The following is a 27,974-nucleotide window of genomic DNA, read 5'->3' as shown; positions in this document are numbered from 1 at the left end:
GGTACTTAAGAGGGTCATGGAACGAAACACCAAACTCTCTCAGTCAAGTCCAGTTTGGGCTTCTTTGTCTTTGCTGCAACACATGTGCCAGTGCTATAAAAGTTTAGTTCCTCCTGTAGCATCTGAACCAAGTCAGTAGTTTTGCCATTAGCATCACAAACCCTGTTGGCTCTGAGCATTTTACAGGAGCCAGCTGAAGTCAAGTCTTAATATTGAAGTAAATTCAGAAACACTTACCTATTTGTACTTGTTCTGGCTGGCTCAATGATACAAATGCTGATGTATCATCAATCCATGAAACCTGAATGTTACCTAGAAAAGGCAAAAGAAATTATGGCTATTTTTCTTAGGCTTAGTCACAGATTTTATCCGATGTACCAAGACATAAAAGAAAATAGTCAATTAAAAGTAACTTCACCTAAGAAGGCTTTTGTCCACTGTAAAGGTGTATAGTGCATACACAGTTGTAGATGAGCCTGGAACTGTTCAGAAAGCAGTGACTGTTAGGGCTGTGTATGCATCCTGTATACCCTCAGACCCACTAGAGTAAGGACCAAAAGGAAAAAGAGACACATCTAATACCTTTTCCACTCCCAGAGTGTTCTTCTGCTTTTTTGTAGTGCCTTTTTTTTTTTTTTTTTTTTAATCTTGTAACAATTCAAGTAATCTTAGGGTTCTTTTAGTCCTCCCTTCATGTGTTCTATATAATTCTACAACAAAAATTGAAGCTTTTTTTTCTGGGAAATTTCAGCTCTGTACCAAAATAAAGAACTGCTCTTTGGGTTTTAAAACCTATCCATCCTTCAGAACTGCAGCATTTCCTAAAGACACAGCATGGACAAGCTCCAGTTACCACTCACTGTTCCTTTACTAGTACAGACACTCAAGATAAGAAATTCCAGTAGAGCGGGGTGGGGTGGGGTGGTGGTGCGGGGAAGATTGTTCACACAAATGAAGAACTCTGTTATTGCAACACTCTAAATCTTCAAACTCTGGTTTGTTTGGATCACACTATACACCATTTCCTGGATGTGCAATGAAAACATAATTTGAGTAAATATGAGGACAAACGCACAAAATCAGGGACCTCATTTGGAAGCTGTGACAATGGAACAGTGACTGGAAATAAGTTCCTCCATTCATCAAACAGTCCATTTTCTATGTGAATGGCTTAAAGTGTCACATTAGCACAAAAAGAGCTCATGATCAAGCAAAAGTGGAGGAAGGGATTCCCATTCCAGACACAAGGTTTTATTATAGTCTGAAATCCATTTACATCTCCTATCCCTCATCTAAGTGCTCTACTGTTTGTACAATTCAGATACTGAAAATTGGTGCAATTTTTTTCAGGCAGACTAGGAAATCAAGTTATATATAATGTTACACCACCATTTAACCTTCAGACATTACAAGGTTAAAAACAATGATGCAAAATGGCTTAAAATGCATTTTATTTTCAGATGTTTAATCTATTTAAATCTAATTTAGCCTACAGGTTACAAGGTTATAGAAGTCTCTTCTGAAATCCAGCCAGATAATAAACAGATTTTTGAATTATAAAAAATAAAAGCCTAGTTAGATTTAGTTTGCATGCTATACATTTGAGTAGCCAGCTATTTAGGACTTTAAGTTATAATCATTTTGATCATTGCCAAAACCATAATTAATTCAGTATGGTTTCTGACATTTCCCTATACTAAAGGGCTAAGGCTGCTATTAAGAAGAGCCTACACTGAGAAGTCAAACGTTAGAATTTCTTTTAAAACTCTGTAGGACAAATAAATTCAATTTCTAATAATTCAAATCTTTGAAGAACATCGATTTTGCTGCCTATGGGTAAGGGTCTTTACTATAGGGACAACATGCTCTTGGCAGGACACTTAACCTTTCACAACACAGGAAAAGCCCAAGCTGATTTATGATTGCAACTCAAAATTGTAGTGCATTTGGTAGGACCCTGACACTGAGCTTCCTTTAAGTATTAGAAATTAGTGCACAATTTAACACTGTTCCAAGTACATTGACAAGTTATTGTTCTGAACTTCTGTGAGTATCAAGTCCTCCTTTTTTGCATTACTAATTACAAAATTTTCTAAACAATCATCTGAGACCATACTCTTCTGTAATTCTTCAACATGGAAGTGCTGTCCAGATTCTGTCCCTTTCCTATATATATAGTTAATTAATTCCATATCTACCCTGAACAGACCAAAAGAAAGATCAGAAAGAAAAATTCTCCTGTACATCTTGCAATTGTGCCCTTAGCATAAAATATTGAAGAGGATCAGTGATGGACTAAAATCTCCTGAAGGAGTTCAGCTAATACTCAAATGGACTTCAGTGCCCGTGTTTTCACAAAGTACCAAATAAAAATAAATAAATAAAAATCCAACCTATTGATGGCACATCATTTCAGTTTCAGATACTTATTCATTGCTGCAGAAAGGCTGCTGCACTCTAAATGACTTTGCCATTTTAGATAATTAAGGGTTTCAATACCTCCCAACATATGCTGTCTTTATACTCAGATTTGTACATTTTAAATATATAATTTTAAGAACAAGTCAAACATTAAATAGTGGACACTAAGCTGCAATCTGAAGAGAACTGCAACAAATGCTCTTCTGCAATTCTCCATGCTTAAAAGATACTTTTTTCAGACTATGTCACATTTCATTATTATTAAGAAATAAGAATTTGAGAGACAAGATTAATAAATTAGATCATTCAGCAATATTGCTAAGCACTCAGTAAATATTGTGCATTTCAAAAGTATGGTGAAAGGGCAATAAAGATCTGAAAAGCAAACGCATCTGCACTTGAAGTACAATATTTAGCAATCAACATAGCCGCATGCCAACTTACTGCAAGGCTAATCCAAACAAACCATATACAGCAATGTAATAGAACACCAGCTCTAAAGAAATAAAACAGAAGATTTCTCTCTCTACACTGTTAGAATAGATCAAATGTCTTCAATACTTGGAAGAACACCCTTGTTAGCCTATGTGACCCCTTGTCTATTTGCTACTACATGCCCTGTCAAACAATGTCGCTTGCTAAAAAAAGGGTAATGTCAAATAAAGAATTATCAAGTGAAATAAAACGTCTTCACCCAAACAAGAGCAGATGAAAATCTGATCTGTTGCTTCTGAGATGAAGGTGCAAAGTAACGAGTTTTTTTCTGTAAATAAATTTGAATATTCTCTCTATATAAACACAAACATGGAAACAACGTTAAAATCCACAGAATAAAATTATATTGATGGATTATGTCAGCCAAACAGATTTTTCTTCATTTTTTATACCACAACGACCAAAGGTATGGAAAGGCTTCTGTATAAGAGACTAAGTAAACTAAGAATTTTCTTTTGAAGGCTGAGTCCAAGGAAGATGCCTATACATATCTGTAGGCAAGATATGAGAACAGAAATTATATGAAAGACGTACAGAGGGGTTTCACTATTTCATTATAAAACAACTAAGGGACATCTAATAAAATATAAAGAAGTTTTAAAACCAGAAGGGGACTGCCATCAAGCGCTGTGGATGACAAGAATATATATGGGATAAAGTATGGTTTTAGACTGACTTACAGAAAGCTGTGAAAGGCTTAAACTAAAAGATGCAAGTGTGACCTCTAGCTCATGAGTCCTTAAGTTATAGGTTGCTAGAAGGCAGGAAAGTTGTTTTACTTTGGCTCTGTTCTTATAAATTTCTGAAACAACTGTTAGTGGCAATTAAACACTTAGTATAGGTATTAGGACTATATGGATTTTCATTTAACGAAAAATGTTTATTAACATATTCTACTTTCTTACAGTAAAAAAAACAATTGACCACATTGACACCGTGATAGAATTGCTAACAGTTTCTGGACACTGACTGCATTAGACAACAGAAACAGTTGAAGCTTTTAGTCTTTGAGCAAGGGTTGAAGCATATATTAAACACAAACAACATTCTCCTGGTGAATAATTGAGAAGGGTTAATAGAGCTTCCACCTTTCTGGCAGGAAGACAGGGTACAAAGAAAGCAAGAACAGCTGAAGGAAACATTGGCATGAGCAGAAGGAGGAAAGGCCAGAAATGCATAGAGAAAAATAGGATTAAAATTTAAAACCTCCTTAAAAACAGACAAAAAAAACCCCACACCCAAAAACCCAACACTCAAAGCTCACATGTCTATATGAACATGAGCTCAGGAGAATACTTAATATGTATATTGTGTGCTAGAAGTTTTCCTTAAACTAGATTTTTCACCTTTGAAAGGGGCATTTTTCGAGATCCACTTTTTTTTTTTTTAAAGAAAAGTTAAACACTGAGTTTGCAGTACAGCGGTTAACAGGAACAGATGTCATAATGTATGAAACTTGTAAATGAGTCTCAAAAAATGTATTTAAGAGTCACTTAAAAATCACCTATACAGTAGTTTGGCCTACTAGAACAAGATTTAAACACACAAAGGACTAGTTACATTTAAAAAGTAATTTATGGATCTTCAAGATCACTGACTACATGAACTACAACAGCGTTCACCTCCATCTTAAAGACGACTCTCACGCTCTCACAAAATACAATGCATAGGTTTGACTCCACCCATTTGGAAAATTTTTAAGTAGTAGTTTTCATAATACTTTATAGTATGTGTTTTAATTAAAGCCCATCAAAGACATTCATTTAAGTAGAAGTGAAGGCAATACACAAAAGCTGTATTCTAGCAAATACTATTTTAATACCTTCGTATTTCACATCAGCATGACCAAATAAACTACACAAATTTAAGAATTTAAAGAAAGTGTTTTAAGAGACTGCATAGTACTGCAAGTACTTGTACAGTGAAACTACATTCACCCATGAGACTATAAAAACATCTTGCATGAACAGGTGTCCACTTGGTATGCATGCAGTACTGGAAGACTTCAGAACCATGAACGCTCCTTCTAGAGTAGCAAACGTAAAACAGTTCCAAGTCTGACACTGCAGCCCCTTCAGCTGTTTCACTGCTTTCATTAGAAGCTTCATGGAAGATTACAACTCTGCTTCAATTCATAAATTCAGGATAATGTTGCTATTCAATTTAACAACTGATTTTTAATCCAGGTAAAAGCTTGATTTAAAAACACTTTTGTTTAACTGGTGTATAAATCGGGATAATTCATGTCTGTTACTGTCATATTTTTGGGGCTTTTGGCAACTCACTTAACCTTACATTGTGCCACTCTCTGTCTCTCTGTCCAGCTACAACTGAAAAAGCATGGGTACTCCCAGAATTTTGGAAGGAATAATTTGCAGTTTGTTTTGAGACACCATGGCAATAAGACCTAAAACAAAATACAGATTAAGTACTACCCAAATACCAAGAGTTTGTAAATCCAGGTATGAAAACATTCAGCTCTGAAATTTGGAGAAGTGAGAGAAATGGTAATGTCAAAATTGAATAGTATTTTGAGATGTGTAAGTATGACCCCTGGTGGTAGTGACCTGTGCTTGCGTTTCACACCAACACTGAAGGGGAAGAGTTGATAAAATAAGAAAAATTATACAGCTGAGTCTTTAAAAGTCTATAGAAACAACGTCCAAATTGCATTGTTTCTTACCCCTGTTAATAGTAACTCTAGAAGAACCTCAGTAACTTTCTACATTCTCACATTCTAGATTTCCCAATAGGGAATATTAAATCCTATCCAGCATTATACTGGCATTATGCTGCACTACAGATCAAAAAGTCAGAAGGAACTGAGTAAATTTTATATAGGTCCAGAGACCCTGCACAGACTACCAAGTCACAATTCTAGGTGGAGAGGAGAACGGTATCCTGTAAACTAGCGTGGTGACCTACAGCAAGCACAGGAGTAACGAGACTGAGTACACTGAGCGACTTCCATCCTTTAACTGGTGATTAAACGTCCTTATGGATACCACAGCAATTATTTCAGTGGAGGTTAGGTTCAGGTTTTCCCTGAATCCGTTTGCCACACTACAAACTCTGACTTAAGTCATTAAGTGTGGTACATAACAAGTGATAGGACAAGAGGAAACGGCCTCAAGGTGTGCCAGGGGAGGTTTAGATTGGATATCAGGAAAAATTTCTTCACCAAAAGGGTTATCAGGCACTGGAACAGGCTGCCCAGGGAGTGGTGGAGTCACCATCCCTGGAGGTATTTAAAAGACGTGTAGATGTGGTGCTTAGGGACATGGTTTAGTGGTGGACTTGGCAGTGTTAGGTTTACAGTTGGACTCGATGATCTTAAAGGTCTTTTCCAACCTAAATGATTCTATGATTCTATTACTCTGAAACAACTGCAGTACACTGATCGAGTACTAGCTAAACAGACATCTCTTCATTTGTTTGTCTCCAAAAGGGGAAAGGTCCATTTCATAATAGATAATAAATACACATGTAAAAATATGCAGAGTTTTTATAACAATTATACTCCAATGGACAAAATCGGTACTGAGACTTTGAGTAAGACTGGGGGCAGGAAAAAGGTGAAACTATAGTGCCAAGCAGAAAATTTTTAGGAATAGGAAGTTACAAATTCAGTCATATGTGCTCTGCTTAGAGCTGCCAAGACTAATGTAAAGCAAAGATTTTATTTCTTTAAATGAGAAAGTAATCCCCCCAATAAACACTTTGGTTAATAGCTTCCTTTTTTTTTTTTTTTAAAAAAAAGCAATTTCCCATTAAAATCCTTATTACAGAATTTGAGGAAGACAAGATGCATAAATGTCTATTATACGTAACATTTAATAAGCTACTTTCAATAACATAAGTATTGCAAGCAAATATTTCTGGAAAATCATGCAAAAATTATTTTAATAAGAGTGATAATTTTTATTTTACATTAAATGTTTTAAGAAATGGAAAGAAGTTACCTCTTTGCAAAAAAAAAAAAAAAAAAAAAAAAAAAAAAAAAAAAAAAAAAAAAATAATTAAAACTAAAAAAAAAACAGAAAAAAAACCCAGAAAAATAATTTATAATTCAGTGCAAGCCCAAAAGATCTCTTTTGAAGCATTACCTTACCCAGCAATAAGAAACTAGAAACCAATCTGCAATAAAAATCTTGGAAACGACATCCAACACAGAGCTGTATGGAAGATCATTCCTATTCTGATTTAGGGACACAAAGCATAATCACTGTTTTCTGCTGCAAGAGTTAGGTATCAGGAGATCACTGGCAATTAATTAGGATCTCCATGTCCTTAGATTATATACTAACACTTAGTAGAGGAACAACAGGACTACTAGTCCCCAGTTATTAGATAGCTTTTTTGTCATTTCTTCTGACTTGGATGGTGTTCACAATCTTGCAATCAAATTGACTATTTTCAAGCTTGCTTGCTTGCCTAGACTCACGTAAGTTAGCATCTGGCTTTAAAGCAGACTGCAGGATGAACCTTATTCCTAAAACCTTGATCTGCCTTTCAGACCAATCCCCATTCCCTTTACCCACCTATATAAACTCTTACCTCCTCCCAGGAGAGGCTGTAAACAAAACGATCAAAGGTCCACGATATTCAACAAGCACCACATAAAAAGACTTCTAAAGAGCAGTTCATCAGGGCAAACACTTTCAACACATCATTACAAAGGAAGTCCACAGGACACCATTCAAAAATTACAAAAGGCGATTCATCATTACCTATACTGGGAGTACGTCTGCACCCACAGATTAAAAATAACAAACAAAACCAGAGGTACTTGCTAATGACAAAGGGGGAGGGGGGGGGGGGGGGGGAAGGATAGACTATCACTCACCAAAGGCACTGAAAAGCTGGTAAAGGTCACTAGTCTTCCACTCTTTGGGAAAAGTAACATGAAGAACATGATCTCGTTTTGGCTGCACTGCAAAACAAAAAAGCATTTGCTAAAATAAGAGGCAGTACTGGTATCTTTAGAATATCCTAAAAAAGTTATCCAATATGGTTATGTGTTGTTTTTTTTTTTTTCCTTTCTTTCTTTTCTTTTTTTTAAATAAGAAAAGAGGCCAAGATCTATGACACTACATCACGCACCAACAAAAATGTGCCTGCAACTATGCATGAAATAGACGTACTAAATCCTACTAACTCATCTGTATAAGAAATTGAAACAGTATTACATGCAGTGGGAAATGCCCACAAATCCAGTCCTTCACATCCTTTGTGCCAAGTTCAAGGACAGAAATTAAAAACAACAGCCTCTTCATGCTCCAGCTCTAGCTTTAAAAAATTCTTAGCAATAATTCAATGTTGCCATTTTTCTGCCAATAAAAAACTTACTGTGAAGCAATGTTCAATTCAGTTTTCATATAACATAAGGTACAAGCTAGAATATACACACTGACAGACTTTTTTTTTTTAATTAAAAATTACACCAAGAAAAAAATAGCATGTAAAAGACAACATCTAAAGAGGAAGTGCAAAGGAAGTCTGGTGTACACTGAAAGTTATTTGCAGCTTTGTGAATTTGAGAGAGAGAATCCAAGTCAAACTGCTGGACGAGGTAAGAGTACAGCAGAAGTTATCACTATACATCTGCCTTACTTTTACACACTTCCCCCTACGCATCTGGTTTTGGTCATCATCAGAGGCAGGCTACTAAACAAGACAGACCTTTGACCTCGCCCAGTAAAGATCATTTGTACGTAAGAAATCACCACAATGTACATGCGACTGAAGTTCCCTTCACTAGACACTTGAGCTTTGAGAACCTGTGAATTCCTACTGTATTTTAAAAAGCAGCAAATGGAATACTGTATTTTAAGGTGCAAAAATATTGAAATATTTTCCATTTTCATATGAAACTATGCACAAGTCATTAATTGAGCCTCTCCACAGGTATCTGCAGATTTATGTTTTCATGCATGACACATTGCTAGATCTTCCCTTGTCATTTTACATTTAATGTTAGACAGAGGCTGAACCATTGAAGTGGAGTGTTCCACTTTATAATTTACTGCTCCAGTTTGCTAAAGGTAAGTCAAGGGTTAACTACACACAGCTTTATATGATCAGATTTTAACTTGACCACATGGAAACACTCTCAGGAAGAGCTTCTCTCTTCTTTGGGTATAGAGAGACTGACTTTCATCTCAATGAATTACCCTCCTGAATTCTTTTGTGATACAAACTTTTCTAGTTTCCGATCTCCTCAGCTGTCAGCATTAAAACAGGAGAGTTTTTCAAGGTGGATCTCATTCATGGAGCACATGTCTAAAATTGGACCATCAATCACTTGTTATTGCTATATCAGACTTTCATGTGTACTTGACCCCATTATACAAGGGAAAACCAGTTAGGTTTTTTTGCCAGATTTGGTTAAGATGCAACTTCGCACTGTTTACTGATGAAAGCCTCGTGGATTGTTAATTTCATAAATACAGCTAAGCATTAGCAAATACTACAATTCAGTTATGACTAGTAATTACAGTAAGTGGTAGTGTCCTCAGCCTGGTATGTACTTTATAGGAGAAAGCATGTATGTTTCTAGGTGTATCTCTATTCCACAAGTAAGGCTTCATTTTTGCATGAACTTGAGAACTGTAGCTTTCAACAGCTACAGTGTTTCCTGAATAGATAGAACAGATTTTTTTATGCGCTTTGGTTTTAAGCCTTCCCACCCCTGCCCAAAGGGTTAATGGAATTTTTATTCCCAAATAATTTTTTAACATCTTGCGTAAACTCAACAGAACACAACAGTTACTTGGAGGCCTCTAAAACTCAAGTTCCTAACCAAAACATGCCATGAAAATAGGACAGAGATTTCCAAATGCATCTATCTAAGTAAGTGATTGCAGCATGAACTCAATTATAGTATTAAAATACTAAAAAAACCCCAACACCTTCATGAAAGCACGCTTTATACGTGTACCAACAGTAAAAATAATACAGTCTTAACTCAGCATCTCATAACTGAAATACTGAACGCTTAATGAAGTCAGGGGAAAATAAGTTTCATAAGTTTTGTTTTGAGTAAACTACTTGTTTTGCTCCACATAAATAAAGAACCTAGTTTTTCAGCTGCAAAAAAATGGAAGACCAGAACATGACCCTGCGGAAAGTTGTAACATGGTGTCTAATTAGTTGGTCAGCAGAACCCATGCAGCTTAGAAAAGAGTAAATTTTTCATCTGTCTGATCATACCGGCTGAAATAAAATTGATATTGGAGACGGGTATGCAGGAATATAGCCTCTTCCAGATGAAACAGTATTAACTGAAGATGTTATAGCTGCCAGCCTCCAGCCACTAGCCACTTGTGATTTGCTTGTAAGTGCTTTAATCTTTTTAGCTCAAAACAAGCCGAGTTAGCATGAGTTTATTAGAAACTCCCTGCTAACAAATTACAGGTTTGCATGAGCACTTGAGCATCAGATTGGATGGAGACACAAGTAGCTGAAGAAAGCAATCCTTTCATGAGCACAAGGGAAGTCTTGTTCCTTAAATCTGCTACTTCAAAAACCAAAAGGACACAAAACTTTTTAAGCACTAGAATTCATTTTTTTGAATTTGGCACTATACAAGCCAAACACCAAAACCCCACAAGTTGTCTTAACAAGCCAATGAAGATCAATTCATTCCTGTATAGCCTATTGAACAGCTAGCAGTTCAAAGGTTTAAGTATTTGCAATCCAGTAGTAGAGAATTGTAACAACTCCAGCTTCAGATGTTATATAACAGCCTTTTTCTATTGATTAGGGAGAAGAAACTACTCCTAGCTCTCCAGTATCAGTTTATTCTTAAATTCTCTTTGAATCCGCTGTTACACCTCTATACCTTCTACATACTCAGGTGAGAAATATTTGATTCATATTCTGCTTTGCAGTCATTTTGTGCATCAACTGCATTCTTTTTAAAGGAGTTTTTAATATACAGTAACAAAAGAAGATGATGAAAGCCACTTTCAGATATTCAATACTATTTGACCTAGCATATGTTACCGAACTCTATTATTTCTAGAAAAATTGCACAAACTAGCTGTAACACTACAGGACAAACGAACTCACAATCACAACAAAACTTACAACAGTCACTTAGTTAGCTGCGCCTCATCTTTTTTTTTTTTTTTTTTTTTTTTTTTAAATACAGTCTCCATGTATATCTACCACAGAAGTGTGGCCTTATTTCTCTAGAAAAATGCCCCCTACAGAGAACAACCAACCAGATAGCTTCCTCAAGCTACAGTAGCATTTAGATCTCAGAATAGAGATAAAAGTTTCTAAAGCAGCCAGCCAAACATGCCACCCTAGATGTACTTTCCGTTTTGAAGCTTAGAAAGTCTCCCTGGTTCAGATTCTGCTGTAACATCTGCATCAGTCTGTTCTACAGGAGTGGCTTTCAGATAAAAGAGACAGAGTTTCAGAGGCAGACTCTCTTTTGGCAACTCTTCTTGGCAAAGTATCAAAACAATCCTGTAAGTTGGCTAGCAAATGGAAGTAGCATCTTTACAGCTTAGTAGCTTTGGCATTCTCTCAATGACCCAAGTATTCATCCATTCTTCTACTCAATATCAAACAGTTGGGGAAAGAAGTATGCAACATAATTAGATAACCATTCCAATAGATCCACAGAGCCAGAGCTCAGTGATCTGATCACCTAACTGCATTTAAAAGTTAAATATATGCCCTTACAGCATGTATTTTCCTCTCCAGTAGTTACTTCCATCTTTCTAGAACTGCATTCTGCTACTATTAAACTAGCATCTAATAAAGGGTCATCCTCCAGTCTAAGCTTTCCGATGCATGGAGTGGAAAATGTCTTCACATCAATATTGCTTCCAGATGGGTATCATTTTTAAGACATTCGTGTATCTGACTTCACAGTATAAAATTAAGCTTTCATCTAGTTGATGACTAGACTGACCTCCAGGGCTTCACGTTTTCATAAGACAAGACATCAGTGGTAACACCCATCCAAAGTTTTCTCCCTCATAGTGTAACATCCCATAACATATAAGGACCTTTATATTAGTAAAATCTGTTTTCATTTAAATGTATTAGCACCTTATTACAGCCCCAGGTCTGTAACCGGAAATAACTTAAAATGTAAAAATATTTCAAGTAGTACTTTTCCATTTATGTAATCACAATCTCATGTGGCAAAAGAATTCTGATGTTTTGACTGAAGTTAAGTAAAAGTACTGCTGCACGCAAATTGTGAAGGAAAGTGGCCAGAAGATTTTTCAGAACCATTTGCTATTCACTAGTTTGCATCCTGTATTTACTGCTGGAGTGAGGGAGAAAGTGTTAAGACCCCACTTCATATGTTGTATGGTACATACGAATAGTGACCCAAAATAACCATAAAGCTGTTAACTTCAAACTCTGTTACATTCAGTTACAATAGTTTAATCTGTTCTAGTCAATCTCATTTATAATGCAGATTTCCTGGTCAAAGTTGAAGAACTTATAGTTTTACTACTTCATTCAAAAAAAAAAAAGGGGGGGGGGGGGGAACACGACATTTAGATCATTTGGTAAGTGGCTAATAACCTAAACACAGCTGATGTCCCATGCTTTACATATATGATAATTAACCTTTACACTTCCTCCTCCAGGAAATTTGTCAGAATGGTAGTAAGTTTACAATGAAATAAGCTACTTACAGTCTGGTCCTTCCAAATTGAGATATGGTATGTCCATTACTCTCATGAGAAATAGCCTGAAGCAAAACGGAAAAGCACCATTAGCAAATTTCTGTCTAAAGACTTTTTAATAAGCTTTCCTTTTTATAGTTTTTTAGATGTTGCTTCTGAAGAAGCAGAATTAATCATCCCAACCATATCTTAAGCTATATTAAAACAAACAGACCCTATAATTAAGTCCAATCCATTATCTAACAATCCAGATTCAAAAAGTTACTTGGCATCATACTAGTAATTTCACTTGTTCAACAAAACAAGAACAAAGAAGCCCCAAACTGTTACTGCTGAAAACAATTAAAACAAGTGGGGAAATGAACATTTAGAAAGTAGCAGCTCTGCACAGTAAGAGCCAGTTACACGGTGGATACTGCAAAAGCTGTCATTCTAAATACACATATACTTCCCCATTTTCTGAGCACTGCATCATGCTTTAGACAGAATGGATCTTAAAACCCTAAAACTGCAAAAGCCATCATGACCCTTTAGTGGGGACAACCAGGACGAGTCTTTCACCCCTTAACACGTAACTGAAGAGTTTCTCAAAACATTCAACAAATGTTTTTAATAAAAGCTCATATTCAGCTCTGAAAACTATTTCCCTCCAAAATAAGATAAGTAGCCTAAAATCCTGTCATAGGTATAGATGCCGCATTGCTGTTACGAAACATTTGCTGTGTATAATGTACACTGGAGGGCTAAAATAAATAACTTTTCTATCATAACTTCAAAAAGCTTTTAAAATGCTTATCAGATTACAGTTACAGTATTCAACTAAGTAATGACCGATACAAACAACAAATAAAAACATTTTAAGTGTGCAGACTGATCTGTACTTCCCTAGAGATTCTTTGTATCACACCACACTCACTACTAGTTTTTAAGAGTTTGAATATTATGTCCTTATGGTTACTTGTATCCCTGAAAAGTCTACTGGAATGCAGTTGATAACAATACTCAGGAGAAGAAAAAAACACCACCACTGGGGAGAAAATTGACTATATGACAGGTTCACATGTGAGCCAGAGGGTCTTCAGAGAACTGACACCAGTTATGATACACACTGTCCCATCTAATTTCTCTTCCTGAGTTTCAGGGAAGATACGGTATAATGTGCCCTGTGACCCCCTGAGCACTGCAGAACCTAAAAGGAATTTTATCAATAAAAATTAGAAACATCAGCATCAATTAACTTTAGAAACTTTAACAATTCCAGCATAGCACTGAGTAAAGAAGATATTTTACAAAGGAGCCAGAGTTTCTTCTTATGTTTAGCTTTAGGTGCCATACTCCTATAGCCTTGGCTTCATTATAGCTATCTGTCTAAACAGGACAGGACTAACATCTGAGAACGAAGCTAGCTTCAGAACACAGCTTCCACAAGGAAACAGAGAAAAACGTCCTTACTCTGACACCTCCTAGAGATCCGGGGTAATACTGACAGGACATGCAGTGCTATTGCTCAAAAAAGAAACCAAAAAAAAGCCATCCACCCAGAAAACAACAGACAGGAGAGACAGTGATCAGGCCATATGGGTATCTTTCTTGAGATTAAAGGGAGGAGGAATACAAAGAGGGAGTGTGGGACACATCTTCCAAGGAGGAATAGAAGGGAGGTGCCTGTATCTGGTGGAAGACATCAGGCAGGATCATACCACCATCACAGAGCACCTAGCTGAGCAGAAAAGAACTTGCGGCTCTGGGATCTATGCTCTGCTAGTACGCTGGGCTTCACTTTGACTGTCGAAAGATGCTCAGTTCCATTTATTACCTACGATTTGTGCTCATGTCTTCATCTGAAATAATGTCAATGGCACTGTTAGTAGGAGCCACAGGCTTCTTCAGACTCCAGTGTAGGGGATAAGCATAGCCTAAATATACAGTATTTCAGCTAGTCAGTAAAAGCAGTTTAGTCTTCACTGGATGAAGGTTGTCCATCATCCATGCAGGATAGCAAAAGTTAAAAAAAAAAAAAAAAAGAGGCAGATTTGGTTTAAGTTGAGCTATCTGAAGAAAAAGCTTTCACAGAATTCTTGGAACCAGCTACTTTTTAAAGTGCTCAGATAACTAGTTTAGTTTCCTAAGTAGCAGTTTTCGTAAAAATAAAGATGAAGTTTAGTAAAAATACAACAAAAACTTCTGGGGAGAATACTAGTTAAGCTGACCTCCCCCAGGTTTTATCATGTTGAGGAAAGCAATACAGTGGCCAACAGCAAGAACAGACTTATGCCAAAAAAGTGCATATACCTGAGATTAATTAAGATCAGTTTTTTATCCTCTGACACAAATCCTACATTTATTTGTTTGGTCAGAGAACCATGTCTCTAAACAGCACATACACACACAAACACACACACTCCCTAAAGAGATAGTATAAATACCGATTTTAGTATTAAGTGCACTTAAAGTACGTTACAGAAGTAACTGCATCTTGTAGCACTAACTTACATCACATGGATTATGAACACTGAGTTGCAGTATAATCCATAACTAAGTATCCATAATTATGGTTGTAAGATTCCTCATCTATCTGCAGAAAATTTAAACTAATGAGGTTGTTCTGTATGACAACATGAACCCTACTTTATGTTAAATTAGCTAGATTCGTGAAGTTGTGGCTATGACATTGCTTTTCACTACATTAATTCACAATTATTTAAAAGCTATACTGACCAAGCTAAAAAAATGTTACTTCCTACACTGTTTAGAGGCTACAGCCAGATCACATGGTCAGAGGACAGAGGTCTATTTCTCAATATACAAAAATATCCTAGGAACTCTGAGGTATTTTGAGGCAGCCACTTAGAAGACAATTGTTTCTGTGGCCAATCAAGTAAAATAAAGAGAGCAAGCCTATGATCATGCCACTTCACAGCAATGCATAAGTAGTCTCAAGTAGTCAACATTCTTCGTCTGCACTGAGCTACGATGAAAGTTTTCACAACTGTGTGATGAACTGTGTAGAGAAACTGATCCAGCTGAAAAAAGAAAAGGCATCTTTTTAAACCCAGATCAGTTTACCAATCCAGCTCAGTAACTACTACAGCCACATGTGGCTGAAAGCACAAGGACAGCGATTGTTTACTCCTACACTGTGATTGAAAAGCTACCAGTCGAACTGGAGAAAAGCACACTGATGTTCTTTTGCAATAATTTTGCAAAGAAAATTAAATTAATATAGAAAAGCAGAGGGAGAAATTAACTGATTTGCAACACATGCCAGAGAACCTAGCTCCCTGGTGAGACATTTTCCACAAATATAGAAAAAAACAAGCTATTTGCACATACATTAAATTTTGGTTTCTGATATCCCTTTGTGTGAAAAAGAATATTTCTAAGATAACTTATATTTCTACAGACCATCATGCTATTCAGCTCAATAAAACATGATGCTTTCATTTCTCTAAACTTCTTTCACCCCTGCCTCCAGCTACATCAAAAGAAAAAAAACAACATTCAAACAACCCAAAGAGATCCAAAATAAAGTTGTCATTAAAAGTTTCAGAGGGCTTTGCGGGTGGGGACAGGGAGGTATGGCAGAAGAGAAGAGATGTTGCTGTAAGCAAAACAGGTCAAAAAATTTCAAATCAACTCCAAAGCATATAATACACAATATAGCATCTGAATTATACACATAAGAGTTTAGATATTACAATACAAAAAGTCCCATCATCTCAACTCCTAAGTGTTCATCAAGGATTACTCTCAGCAGATTGTTCACATGAACATGATTTTTCAAAGATGTTGTATATACAATGAAGCATAAAGATTACAGAAATGCATCACTGGAATTCTTGGCTTAGAGTTGTTTATCATATAATTTACTGCATTATGCCTGAAAGAGCCAAACAACCCTACGGCAAAGTCTGTTTTTAATCAGTTCCACTCCTACAAGAAGTTGAAGCTAAACATTTTACCTATGTTCATCATTAACCTATATGAACATTAACCTATATGCTGGCCACCACTCTTGAATGGCAAGCCAGGAAGTTCCGTAACTTTGCTAACATAATGAAAGAGGTCAAAATAACTATTGAAAAAAGTATTACCTTTCTTTGAAGGCTAGGTTTGTAAAAATCAAAGCTTGATTTTTCAGTTTTAAATTTACTCACACTATTCACATTAGTGACAAGTCTATTCAACAGAAAACATTTCCAAAATCCTATCAGTCACACCAATCATGTAAAAGTTTAATCTCTAAACTGCATTTAAACACCTAGTATTCAGAGATCTTGAAATTAAGACTTTATAAACAACCCAAAGAATCATAAAGTGGTCTGCTTTAAGGAACATTTTCAAGACTATCTTGATAATAGTTCAAACTGAGAACATTGCTTCTAAATAAGTGCCTTATAATAAACTACTCTGTTCAGGTTCTTTCAGGAAAAACTTTTGTGACAGATAGCATAACTTTCATTTGTTTAGCTTACTGTTTGCATGTTGTAGTTTGTGTTTTGCTTGAAGAACATGACTACAGCACAAAGGAAAAGGTTTCCTTGTTCTGACTGCTGCCCACAGGATCAGGTAGAACTTCTGGAGGAAGGAGGAAGATAGTTTTTTTTCTCCCCAGGTGGAAGAGAGGATGCTCAGCTAGGGAAAGCTTCTAGACCACAAACTAGAGAAAACTAGGTGTAGCAGGAAGCTAGCTGGCAGCCCAGAGCATACCTGCAAAAAAGCCCCAGAAGCAACATACTTACTAGGGACTTAAGACTTAAGATAACTATGTAAATTGCACAAGCCCTGGATGCCACTTACAGGTGCTAAACAGACCAAGTGCTGGAAATAGTGATCTGGTCTGCAAGGACATACTGAACAGAGCAAAAGACTTGTTCATTTAAATATCCAACAGCTCCGACTTCTGACATGTACTTAAATATTTTTTTCTTTTTTAAAAATTAATTAAGTAAATGGAGTTGTCTTATTCTGGTTTGTTATTTTATACTATAGTTTAAAAAAAAAAAAAGCTTTAAAAATACAAGCCTTGGCCTGCTCACTATAAGGAAAAGGTGAGAGTCTCATCTCCAGGCTCTGACTGAGGTGAGGTGGTAGAGGTTAGTTAGAATATGGCAAAGCTTCTAAGATCATATGAAAGTAAGACATGGCAAGTCTTCCAAGTTTTCATGACTTAAAAATAATATATAACTTTTCTGAAACAAGAAGCTACAAGTTCTGAATAATGACAGAATGCAGAAACTTTTTTTTTCCTGTAAATAGTAATTTTCAGTTCTTGCTAAAAAAAAGAGGGTGCAGCTGTTCTCTCTACAATTTTTTGTTAACTTTCCCTTTCATTACAGTTAGGCAGTGTTAACTCTGAAGCCAGAACAGACACAGCAGGCTTCCTCTCAAAACTTCGAAATATTGCTGTTAGAGGAATATCACATTTGAAGTACACAACTTAATTAACTTGCAAAGCTTAAATTTAACATATTATTGTGACAGTTTTATAAGTTTCAGTTTGTACTTGTTGCAGATATGCATCTCTAGAAAGAACTGAAAGCATTTTGGTTAATGATTGAAAAAATAACCCCCTCAATTGTCATCTACTAGTTGGCATGTGTGTGTGCTGGTGTTACTGAAAATAACCCTGTGATAAATCCTATCTTGAAATTATGCTGATCGATTCTGTCATCACCTTCACATTCAAATCAAGCAGTCACTGCAGGTCCATGTTCAGTCTAAGGAATGTACATACAATTTATAACTTCTGCTAGAATGTGAGGCAGTAACTCCATATATGTCTCAGTGTCAAGAGAATCACCTAACTGCTGCCACTATAGTAATTTGGTTTCCAGACCAATAAAAGCTGAAAGCCATTGATCACGATTATTCCCTCATTTGTGTGGGCCATCTGAAGCTAAAATAATTACTTTTGCCAACTCATATATGATAGGGTTTGAAAGGATGGAATTTGTCCTGAATTTAAACAAACAGACAGACAGACTAAAACACTAGCAGCTTTTTAACTTCAACTCCTTTCCCTTTATGTGACAGGTTATACTATCTTTAGAAGCTTCATAAGGTAAAATCTACAGATTAAATATGCAAAAAATCAAATCTGTGCAAAAAGACTTCTAGATTTCTCAAGTCTTACTTCAATTTGTTCAAGTAATTTGCATGAAGATCCAATTCAAAAGCAAAATACTGATCATCATCCCATAAACTACTAATCATACATGTTTACTATGTCTTCTTAAAAATGGGTTACCTGCTAATGTTAATACAATAGCTTTGTGTTATTTGGATTGATACTACAGTAGGGATATTTTAGTTTTTCCAGAATGTTTAGCGTACTCAGTTTTAACTATCACCAGTTTCTGACAGTGTCCTACAACATAAAGAACACCTCACCAGTTTTTCTTCAGTTCCACTACTCCCAAAGCTTACGCCAGAAGTAATTTTCTAAATTGCAAACATATTCTCAACACTGGCATGGACAAGGCCATTAAAGCATTCCAGGTACTGTTTTAAGTGTCCTTTTACAGGTTAGCAGAAAGTAAACCATTCTCTTCAAAAGAAAAGGTATTTACTTTACACATTCTGGCCTCTCTGCAGCATCACTAGCGTGAACCAGAAAGTCAATCAAAACTGAAGTGTAAAGAAAAATGCAGTTAGCCATTGATTCTGAGGCTAGAGATATATATTCTAAGGCTAGTGTTTTATTTCCATGTTTTAGCAGGTCTTTTAATACAACAACTACTTACTTGTTAAAAAAAGGTTCAATGAGTTTTGATCTAGCAGACACATAGTTTTTCGGAGGACTGAGGAATGAACCTGATGAATGAAGAAGAAATTCAGTATGTAATAAGCAGCTACAGATAGCATTAAGGAGAAGGTTTGAAAAAGACTACATAGATACCTAGGAAATTAGCCATGGAGATGAAACACAGTCCAGTAATGTAAGCATCATATCCTGCTTCGTGAAGTTGTTCGGAAGCTGTATCATAACTTGGAAACCCTTCTGCACTTTCTGAGGAGAAAAAACAATTCGTAAACACGTTATCACAGAAGTTAAAGGCAGCCCTATGCTTACCCACACACTTATTTTGTCAGAGCATATCATCATTTGGGTAAGTTTATGTGATTTTCAGAATTTCTGAAAATTCCGAAGTTCTGAAATTTCAGAAGTTCTGAAAAAAAGCACAGTTTTGTTCTGTATTTTTAAGTAAGAATAGGCTCCTAAGATAGAAACTCCTTCCTATTAAAAAGCTATTAATCTACTTAGCTAATTAATACCTACTTAGCCAAAATGGAGTATTAATTCTAACACAATGACAGTAGGATTCCCCACACAGCATATTTTTTCCTGACTGTCTTGCATTTAAAAGAACAGACACTCAGGCTAATTGAAAACTCTACTATTAACCTGTTTGCTAACCATCCAGTTGACCTATGGTCAGATTTTTCAAGGTATTTAAATAATGAAGATGGAACTAAGTGATTAAAGGATGTCTCTATTGACAACTTTATTGACAATCATACTTGGTGTTCATGTGAAGACCTTGAGAAGTATCCCTTGAATCACCTCTGAAAGTGGGAACCTTAATAGGCACTTAAGAGAAGTGTTTGAAAGTGCCCAAGTCTCAGTAACAGAGAAGTATGTGCACATCACACTTTTTTCTTTATCATTTAAATTTTTCCCACTCCCAACATCAAAGTTATTTCACCTCTGTAGCTAGCTTCTCAACCTCTAGAAAGCTGGCTCATTTTCCTCTAGAAGTTATACTGAGAATAGGACTGGAAGACCAAAATTAACTGTTTGAAAAGCCCAAATCACAACCCTTACATTAAGGTACAGACTGAAAAATGAACTCTACAATTCCATTTAATTTATTGCATTCAACCTAGCTAAAGAAGCTAAAACTATGATGAAACATACCCAGGATTTAAAACAGTGATACAGAAATACTAGCGTAACTTATACTATGGAAATATGTAAGCATATATACTTGTTGTACTTTGTAAAAAGAAACCTGAATCCAAATTTTTTATACATAAAACTAGAGTAGCAAAACATCAGGCCTTTTTTCAGATGAGCCCTTGTAATATTTATTTAAAAAATAAAGTTGTCTGAGATTCAGACAACATTAAGTTATACTGGCTGAGCTGAAAAGGACATTTCTTAGTGCTTAACTTTTTTTTTTTTAATAGATACATATCCAAAAAAACCCATAAATGAACAGTTAATGAAAGTATTCTAGTATTTTTACACACGCTTTGCTTTGGATGTTCTGAATGACATTAATCACCTCTGATTAAATATTAACACTTCTGAGTCAATTAACCATTATGGTCATATATTGCTCAAGAAAGAAAAAAAAAAAGGTAAAATCATTATTTTATATTACATCAGCAAAAATTAGTACCTGACAGCTGCCAAATTATGTTACATCCTGAGAAGAAGCTACAGAGGATATGCCACTAAAAGGTCTGCATGCAATTACTGTACACTCCATATGCATGGTATTACTTAGGTCTCAGTACCAACAGCTCCTGCTCATTGTCCAAGAAGATTGTAGATTATCCATCTTATTATCTGTCCTGTTACTACAGCTTAAGTGCATCTGTTCTGCACATTCAGCAATATAAAAAAGTATCACTCATCTTGTTTTTGATTAAGCATTGAGACCTTCCCTTCCAACATACTCTACTGTTGAGTATTGTCCTCCCTTTTCTAAATCAGCAACTTAAGAAAAAATCCAGAACCCTGAGATAAGCTTGCCCTTTGATTAAATATCCTTTCATTCACCTCAAAGCAAAGAAAGTTTTAAGGGAACGTTAATGATTTCTAAAACACACATGACTAGTCACTACTGTGTAAGTTTTCCTGGTTTTGTTTGTCCAAGTGCCTACTAAAGTGCTCTGGCTTTGATCTGAAGGACAATAATAAGCAAATGAAACAGTTTTAAAACAATTTCAAGTTACTCAACAAAAATCAAGCTAAAAAACAAAAGGCCATCATTAGAAGATGAAGAAACTGCTGTTCACTGAATACATCCATTCTTCTATTATCTGAAATAAAGTGGAAGGATTCCTACTGACTTCCACTAATGGTTCTAATGCAACTGCACTATAGGTACATTGCCCATGTTTGAAGTCCCTTTCATCAAAACACTAAGTATTAATAGGGGAATTTACATTTCAGACCAAGAACAAAAATAATCAAAACAACTTTTTCCTCTGAAACAGGACAACATTTCAGAAATAAGGCCATTTTGATAAAACCTTACCAACTTTAGGAGGGCTGAATGGAACCTCTTTTAAACGCTTTTCCAGTTCTGCAAGGGATGTATTATTAATGATCTCCTGCAAGAAAAGACACCATTAACTGCCAATGTCAAGCACATTTTCCCTGGAAGCTGAAATCAAATAGGATAAAAATACTGCTGCCACCTTGTGTTCTCTAAGGATTTATACATAGCCTCATTTCAAACTAGTACACCAGAGTCATCTGTCAAGACAAGTACTTGCCTCACCTACAACATAGTATCTATGAGTCACAAGCATTTATTCATACTTTTCAGAATTCTTGATGATAAATTATGCCAAAGTAGTATTTCTATTTGAATCTGGTTCCATGCATGGTACATGTGGCAGGGGAAAAGGCAACACAAACAGCAAGGCAAAATATCCTAGATATTGATCATAATGGTTGAAGGCAATGGTTCAAGGTGAGTATTGAAGTGTGCTTGCTGACTGGACATTCTTGAATAGGTTTGTAAGTGTAAATACTGCTGATTTAAAGTAATACAAAGACAATGAAAGAAGCCTGACAATCAGAAAGCTGCTCCTACACTTCAGCTTAGCTGAGTTGCATTACCAAATCTATATATGCATCTATAAAATGTCACGAAAGGATATGTAGATTATTAATTTATTCAAACCAAACTTCCTGAATACTCAAATATACTTTGTCAACCAGTACAATGGAAAAAACATGCAGAATCAATAGCAAGAGAAAACCCTAAATCTCACACAATCTTTCTTAAAGTTGTCTGAAATTTTTGAGGACCAAATTTCCTTTGGTTCTAAATCAAGACAGCTGTTTACAGTTATCATCAAGTCTGTGGTCTGAAGAACTCGGTACAATGAACAAGCTTAAATGATACATTACACTGGCATCCCAAAGCACCATTTGATAACAATAGCCTAAACCCCAAGCATCTACTGTAAAAATTACAAATACCAACATAACTACCAAACATAAAACTTGTGCAGGATTATTAGTTTTCAAAATACAAAAACCTCTATTCTTACTACAGTAGTATACAAGACAAACCTGAAAATATCTACTAAGTACATTCTAATGAGATTTTCTGTTATGCAATGCTCTGAAGACAGAAAGGTATGCAGAAAGATAGATGCTGATGAAGCAGCATATTTTTTAATTAAATCATTCTAAACGCACACAGGAAAGCAGAGTATGATCACTTATCTCAATACTTCTTTGTTAGAATAAAACTCATGCTGCAAAAGCTTTTAAGAGAAACCTGTAATTTTTTTCTCCTGCTGAGTACCCACGAAACAGCAGGCCACAATAGAACCTAATGATGATGTTCAAGCGTCTTCTTCTAGACAAATCTAAGTCAGCATTCACAATATTCTAAAGCTTTGAGTATACAAGCAGCTTCCAGGTCCTATTTGTTCATGAATAACACCTTTTTTTTTTTTCTCCTGAGGAGACATGCAGTCTTGTACTAATTTACGAGACAAAAAATCTGCTAATCACATTTTAAGTAGCAAAAACTGTACATATTTTGGAATTCAAAACTGCTAAGTTACCTTAAAACCACAACAAACACAAAAGTCACTTGTACAAAAGTAAAAATTTGTATTTTAAAAATTTTGTCAGTTTAGACAAGGGGTTAAGAAAAACCATTCTTTTACAAAAAAGAACCATCAGAGAAAACATTGATAGACACTTTTCTCTAAAAAAAAAAAAAATTTTTTCAATACATGCTTAATGCAAACTTGTATCTTCAAATCATTCTATAATATTATATTAGTTTACCTTAAAAGGTTGTGTACTTGCCATCAGTTTAGTATCCAATAGCCTAGAAACAAAGTAAAAGCTAAATAAGTTGAAATGGAAGAATGTCCATTTTGCCAAATCCTCAAAAATGTTTTGGTGTATTAGCCGGGAAACAGCAGTTTCACTCTACTGAAAAATTACTCTCAGATCTTAGAGCAGCCAAAACACTCCTTGGCTTTGTTCAGCATGAAAAAGGACAGCAACTAAGCAATAGCGAGAGATGCAAACAATAAGTAGCAAATAAATCTTGTTCCAAATGTAGTGCAGTTTCAAAACACCAAACATCATGCCAAAAACAACAGGGTAGCAAAGTTGCATCTTTTGCCAAGAAGTAGAATAATAGCACTGCTTTTCTGAAAAAGAAGTGCTACAGAATACCTCAAAACCTGTATTTATCTAACTTGTTCCCAATTTTATTTCCAGTAACAGCTAGGTTACAGGGCTAGGATAAACAATATCAGTTTGCTAAAACAATACTAAAACAGTTGGAAGTTTGAACTAAGAACTTACCGGGGAAAGACACATGATGTTACTTCCTTGAACTCACTTAGGTCCTAATTTGACATTAAACCAGAAGATAAAATCCAAATAAGTTAACTGTTTATCAGTCTCAGGATGATAGATAGCAATAGCTACAATTATCCGTTCAGCTTCTAAAATTGAGATACAGTAACTGCATTCTCATCTCATAAAAGATGCATTTGTCAGCATTACCTTAGATACCACCTGCAATTACACAGAACTACAGACTAATTATTTCTGATTTGTCTGCGATTCGTAAGAGAAATGTTCTATCACCTCCAATACCCTATCCTACTATATAACCTAGATTACCTCTAATTCCAGCTGTGGAATTCCAGTTTTACTTAAATGTTCCCAGCATTTAAGATGTCAATAGAATATAAGCAGTCACTCCAGGTGGTCAGTTGACTGCCTACATTTTTAGATCTTCCAAGTGTCAAAAGTACAGGAACAACTGACAACTGCTTATGTTCCAACACTGAACAGGTCCCAAACTTCCTTCTCCCATCTCATAATCAAGTCTTTCCCATAACACCCACAAGCCCTTGAGGATTGCAAGTAACATAACCATCACATTGGCCATCCTTCCAATGAGACCTTTGGCTTCTTCAGACAACATCCTCAGCGCCAATATATTGCTTAGTTTAACTTCATTGTTAGACTATTGTAGTCATGAACTGTTAGACTGCCCTACTGCAGTCATGAAAGTATGCTCCCTCCAATTATTCAGACATTCCACCTCTTCACCCTAATGAACATCATCCTGCTACAAGATTTCTTATCATTCTATTAATTGTACTATATTATATGAAAACATGTATTCCCACTTTGTAAACTACAGGTGGAAAAATGCCACACAATAATGCTGAAGCTCAAAACCAGTATCTTAACAAGTCAGTCAGTTAAATTTACCTGCCATTATCCAAGCAGTTTCTGAAGGACTAACAGATATGAGCAGAAACCACAATTCAATTCCAACATTTAATTTGAACATTTTAAAAATGTAAAGGAGAAGAATTCAATCCAACTAAGCTTTCTACATGAAGATTTAAGAAAATAAGGCACTAACCCAGAAGTAACAAGTGTTCTTTTTAAAATACTTCTCTGTTGTTCTTAATGAACTGTCATATACTTCCACACACAAGAAAGTCTGGAGACAGGACTAAAGACAAATACATTAAGGCATTTATTTCATCATCTGAACATTCAGAAGATTACTTACATCAGGTAGGGGACAATAGAACTGGTGTATGGTATGCATAACATCCAGTAGCATATTGTGCCCAATAACAAGCTTGCCCTGTGAAAAGAACATTAAATGTTAGTTACACTTCCAACCACAGCCATGGTAAGGGCAATTTATGAAAAGCACCTATCCCAGATGCTAGCTGAGGGCAGCTGGAACAAATACAAATCAAACCTCCCCATTTGCTCTCTGCCTGCCCCGCAGACTCCTCCATTCTCCCAGAGCAGCCACTCCTTTTTCCTCTACTCCCAACCACCTATCACAGCCTTCAGCAGCAGCTTGAAATGTTGAGAAGATGCACTAGAACAGCTACTTACATTTGGTTTCCAAATGTAATCTATTTAAGATTGAAGTCAAGTGATTTCTCAGTCCACTACCTTTTAATTTACAACTTGTACAACAACTCACAATATATTCTTTACGGTTGTAATATATGATAGTTATTAGAAGCATGATCTGGCTTCTCACAGTGCAGAACCTTTTATGCCAGATGTTATACAAGCAAGTTCCTTCTTGAAAAAGTACAAGAAATTTTTTCAGTGTTAACTTTGATTCATTTGACATGACAACCTTTTCTGCTTTCCTGCATCCTCCATTTGCTAGAGAAAACAATATGCATACTTATTTTTTTTTTCTACACAGCAGGCTGTAACAACTACATGAAAATAATTGGGCTGAAGGGAACAGATGTGAAACTATAGTCTATTTTAACTATGTAAGTAGAAGAGAACCAGATGACCTTCTCTGATTAAGCCTTTAACTGCCACGGAAAAAAAAAAATCAACAAAAAAAAACCCCAACCACAACAATCTTTTAGGGACAGAGAAAAAAAACCCTCAAAGCTTAGTTACTTAAGAGAATCTTGTTAAGAGCCCTAAGAAATTGGTATTGTTGACTCTTACAGATAATGAGGTTGTGTATGTCATTAGTTTAAGAGCTTACTTAACCTACCTTACTCAACCATTGTAAAACATGAAGCAACAACAACTTCAAAAAAAAAAAAAAAAAAAAAAAGAGAAGCCACTTTAACTTGTATTTCATCTTATCTTCCAAAATGTAACAGCAAAAGAATTCTTTCTTTGAATTAATTACTTTTTTTCTTACCACCAAAGGTACATTAAAAATCATGTTAACTTACAGAATTAGCAATGGCATGAATGACTCTGGAAAATCCTACTGCATCATTCAATTCTTCCTGTAAGCAAAGATTTTGACATTAGTGAAACATAAATACAAATATTGTCAAAACTGTACCTGCAAACTGGGAGATACACCAGTTTGGATCAAACTGTTTCTCAGACATAACCAAGAACAGACCACAGAGGAAATGTCAATATTTGGAAGATACATGAGGTCAAAGCAGGATGCTGACAGAATTCCAGTTTTATATGTAGCTCTAGATCACTGTAAAGTAGGACAAGTCACAAGCTATTGTGGTGGGTTGACCCTGGCCAGAAGCCAAACACTCACTCTGCCTTTTGCTCACTCCCCTTTCCCAGGGGATAGGGAGTACAAAAAAAAAAAAAAAAATTTCAAAGGAAGGCAAAAAGACTCATGAATCAATATAATTACAAGTTTAGTAAGAAAAGTAAAAGCTGCGTGCACAAGCAAAGCAAAAAGAGGAATTCATTCACCACTTCCCATCAGCAGGCAGATGTCCAGCCACTTCCTGGGAAGCAGGGCCTCAGTATGCTTAAGGGTTGCTTGGGAAGATAAACACCATAACCACGAACATCCCCTTCCAACCTCTTGCCCACTCCTGCAGCCTACTTGCTTTTGGGGGAAGGTGGAATAGAGAGAGAAAGCCTTGACACTGTGCAAGCACTGTTCAGCAGTAGCCAAAACACTTGTATGATATCAACACTGTTTTAGCCACAAATGCAAAGCACAGCAACATATGGGCTGCTATGAAAAAAGTTAACTTCATCCCAACCAGACCAATTCAGCTGTAGTCAGTTCATTGTCAATACAGTATCTTCAATAGTGCTCAACAGCTATTAGACTGCAAACAGCTCAAGAAGATATTAAAACTAAGCTACATATCTTCAGCCATATTTTTATATACATTGTCATAAGATGCAACAGGTTGAATTCTGATTGTTTTCTATTAAATCAGATCGTATTTTTATGCTAACATTGAAACTGGGAAATAAACATTCTTCAATATTTATATAAACAAAAATAAGAAATATTATACAACTACAATATTACACAAATAAAATATTATATAATGCGAGCTACACATTTTAAACTGACTCAGATTGGTTTGGGGGAGATCTGACTACAGCATCTATTTTAGTTTCACTTAAGGAATTTTTTGTAACAGATTTTTCTTTTTCACGTCTAGGGAAGTAATTTCTGCCTTGCATTATTTGTCTTTGTTCAACCAGAAGTGAAATTCAGTAAAAACATTCACTGTTATTTTAGTTCAGCTCTGAATGCCACTAGTCAGAGTGAGTAATACAGCTAAAAAGACTGCTTCAGAAAAATCTACTGTAGTAGTAAATTGTCCCTAACTTGCCTTTTGGAAAGAGATGTCACATTAGTTGAGGTC

The 27,974-nt window shown here is 35.7% G+C and overlaps 1 protein-coding gene across 1 annotated transcript in view; it reads right to left on the bottom strand.

The window, feature by feature from the left end:
* The window catches only part of PARN (poly(A)-specific ribonuclease), a 64,643-nt gene that overhangs the window by 25,753 nt on the left and 10,916 nt on the right, over positions 1–27,974 (bottom strand). The window contains exons 11-20 of the mRNA XM_009324747.1: positions 26,559–26,615; positions 25,397–25,474; positions 24,163–24,206; positions 23,632–23,674; positions 21,851–21,926; positions 19,480–19,590; positions 19,325–19,394; positions 12,588–12,643; positions 7,763–7,849; positions 238–312 (exon numbers count right to left, since the gene is read on the bottom strand). Coding sequence (XP_009323022.1) covers positions 238–312; positions 7,763–7,849; positions 12,588–12,643; positions 19,325–19,394; positions 19,480–19,590; positions 21,851–21,926; positions 23,632–23,674; positions 24,163–24,206; positions 25,397–25,474; positions 26,559–26,615 — 697 coding nt within the window. The remainder of the gene's footprint in view (positions 1–237; positions 313–7,762; positions 7,850–12,587; positions 12,644–19,324; positions 19,395–19,479; positions 19,591–21,850; positions 21,927–23,631; positions 23,675–24,162; positions 24,207–25,396; positions 25,475–26,558; positions 26,616–27,974) is intronic.

Source organism: Pygoscelis adeliae, unplaced genomic scaffold, assembly GCF_000699105.1.
Source record: "Pygoscelis adeliae isolate BGI_AS28 unplaced genomic scaffold, ASM69910v1 Scaffold85, whole genome shotgun sequence".
NCBI classification, from domain to species: Eukaryota; Metazoa; Chordata; class Aves; order Sphenisciformes; family Spheniscidae; genus Pygoscelis; species Pygoscelis adeliae.
The sequence above is the reverse complement of the archived record's forward strand: the minus strand, read 5'-3'. Positions and strand labels throughout refer to the sequence as shown.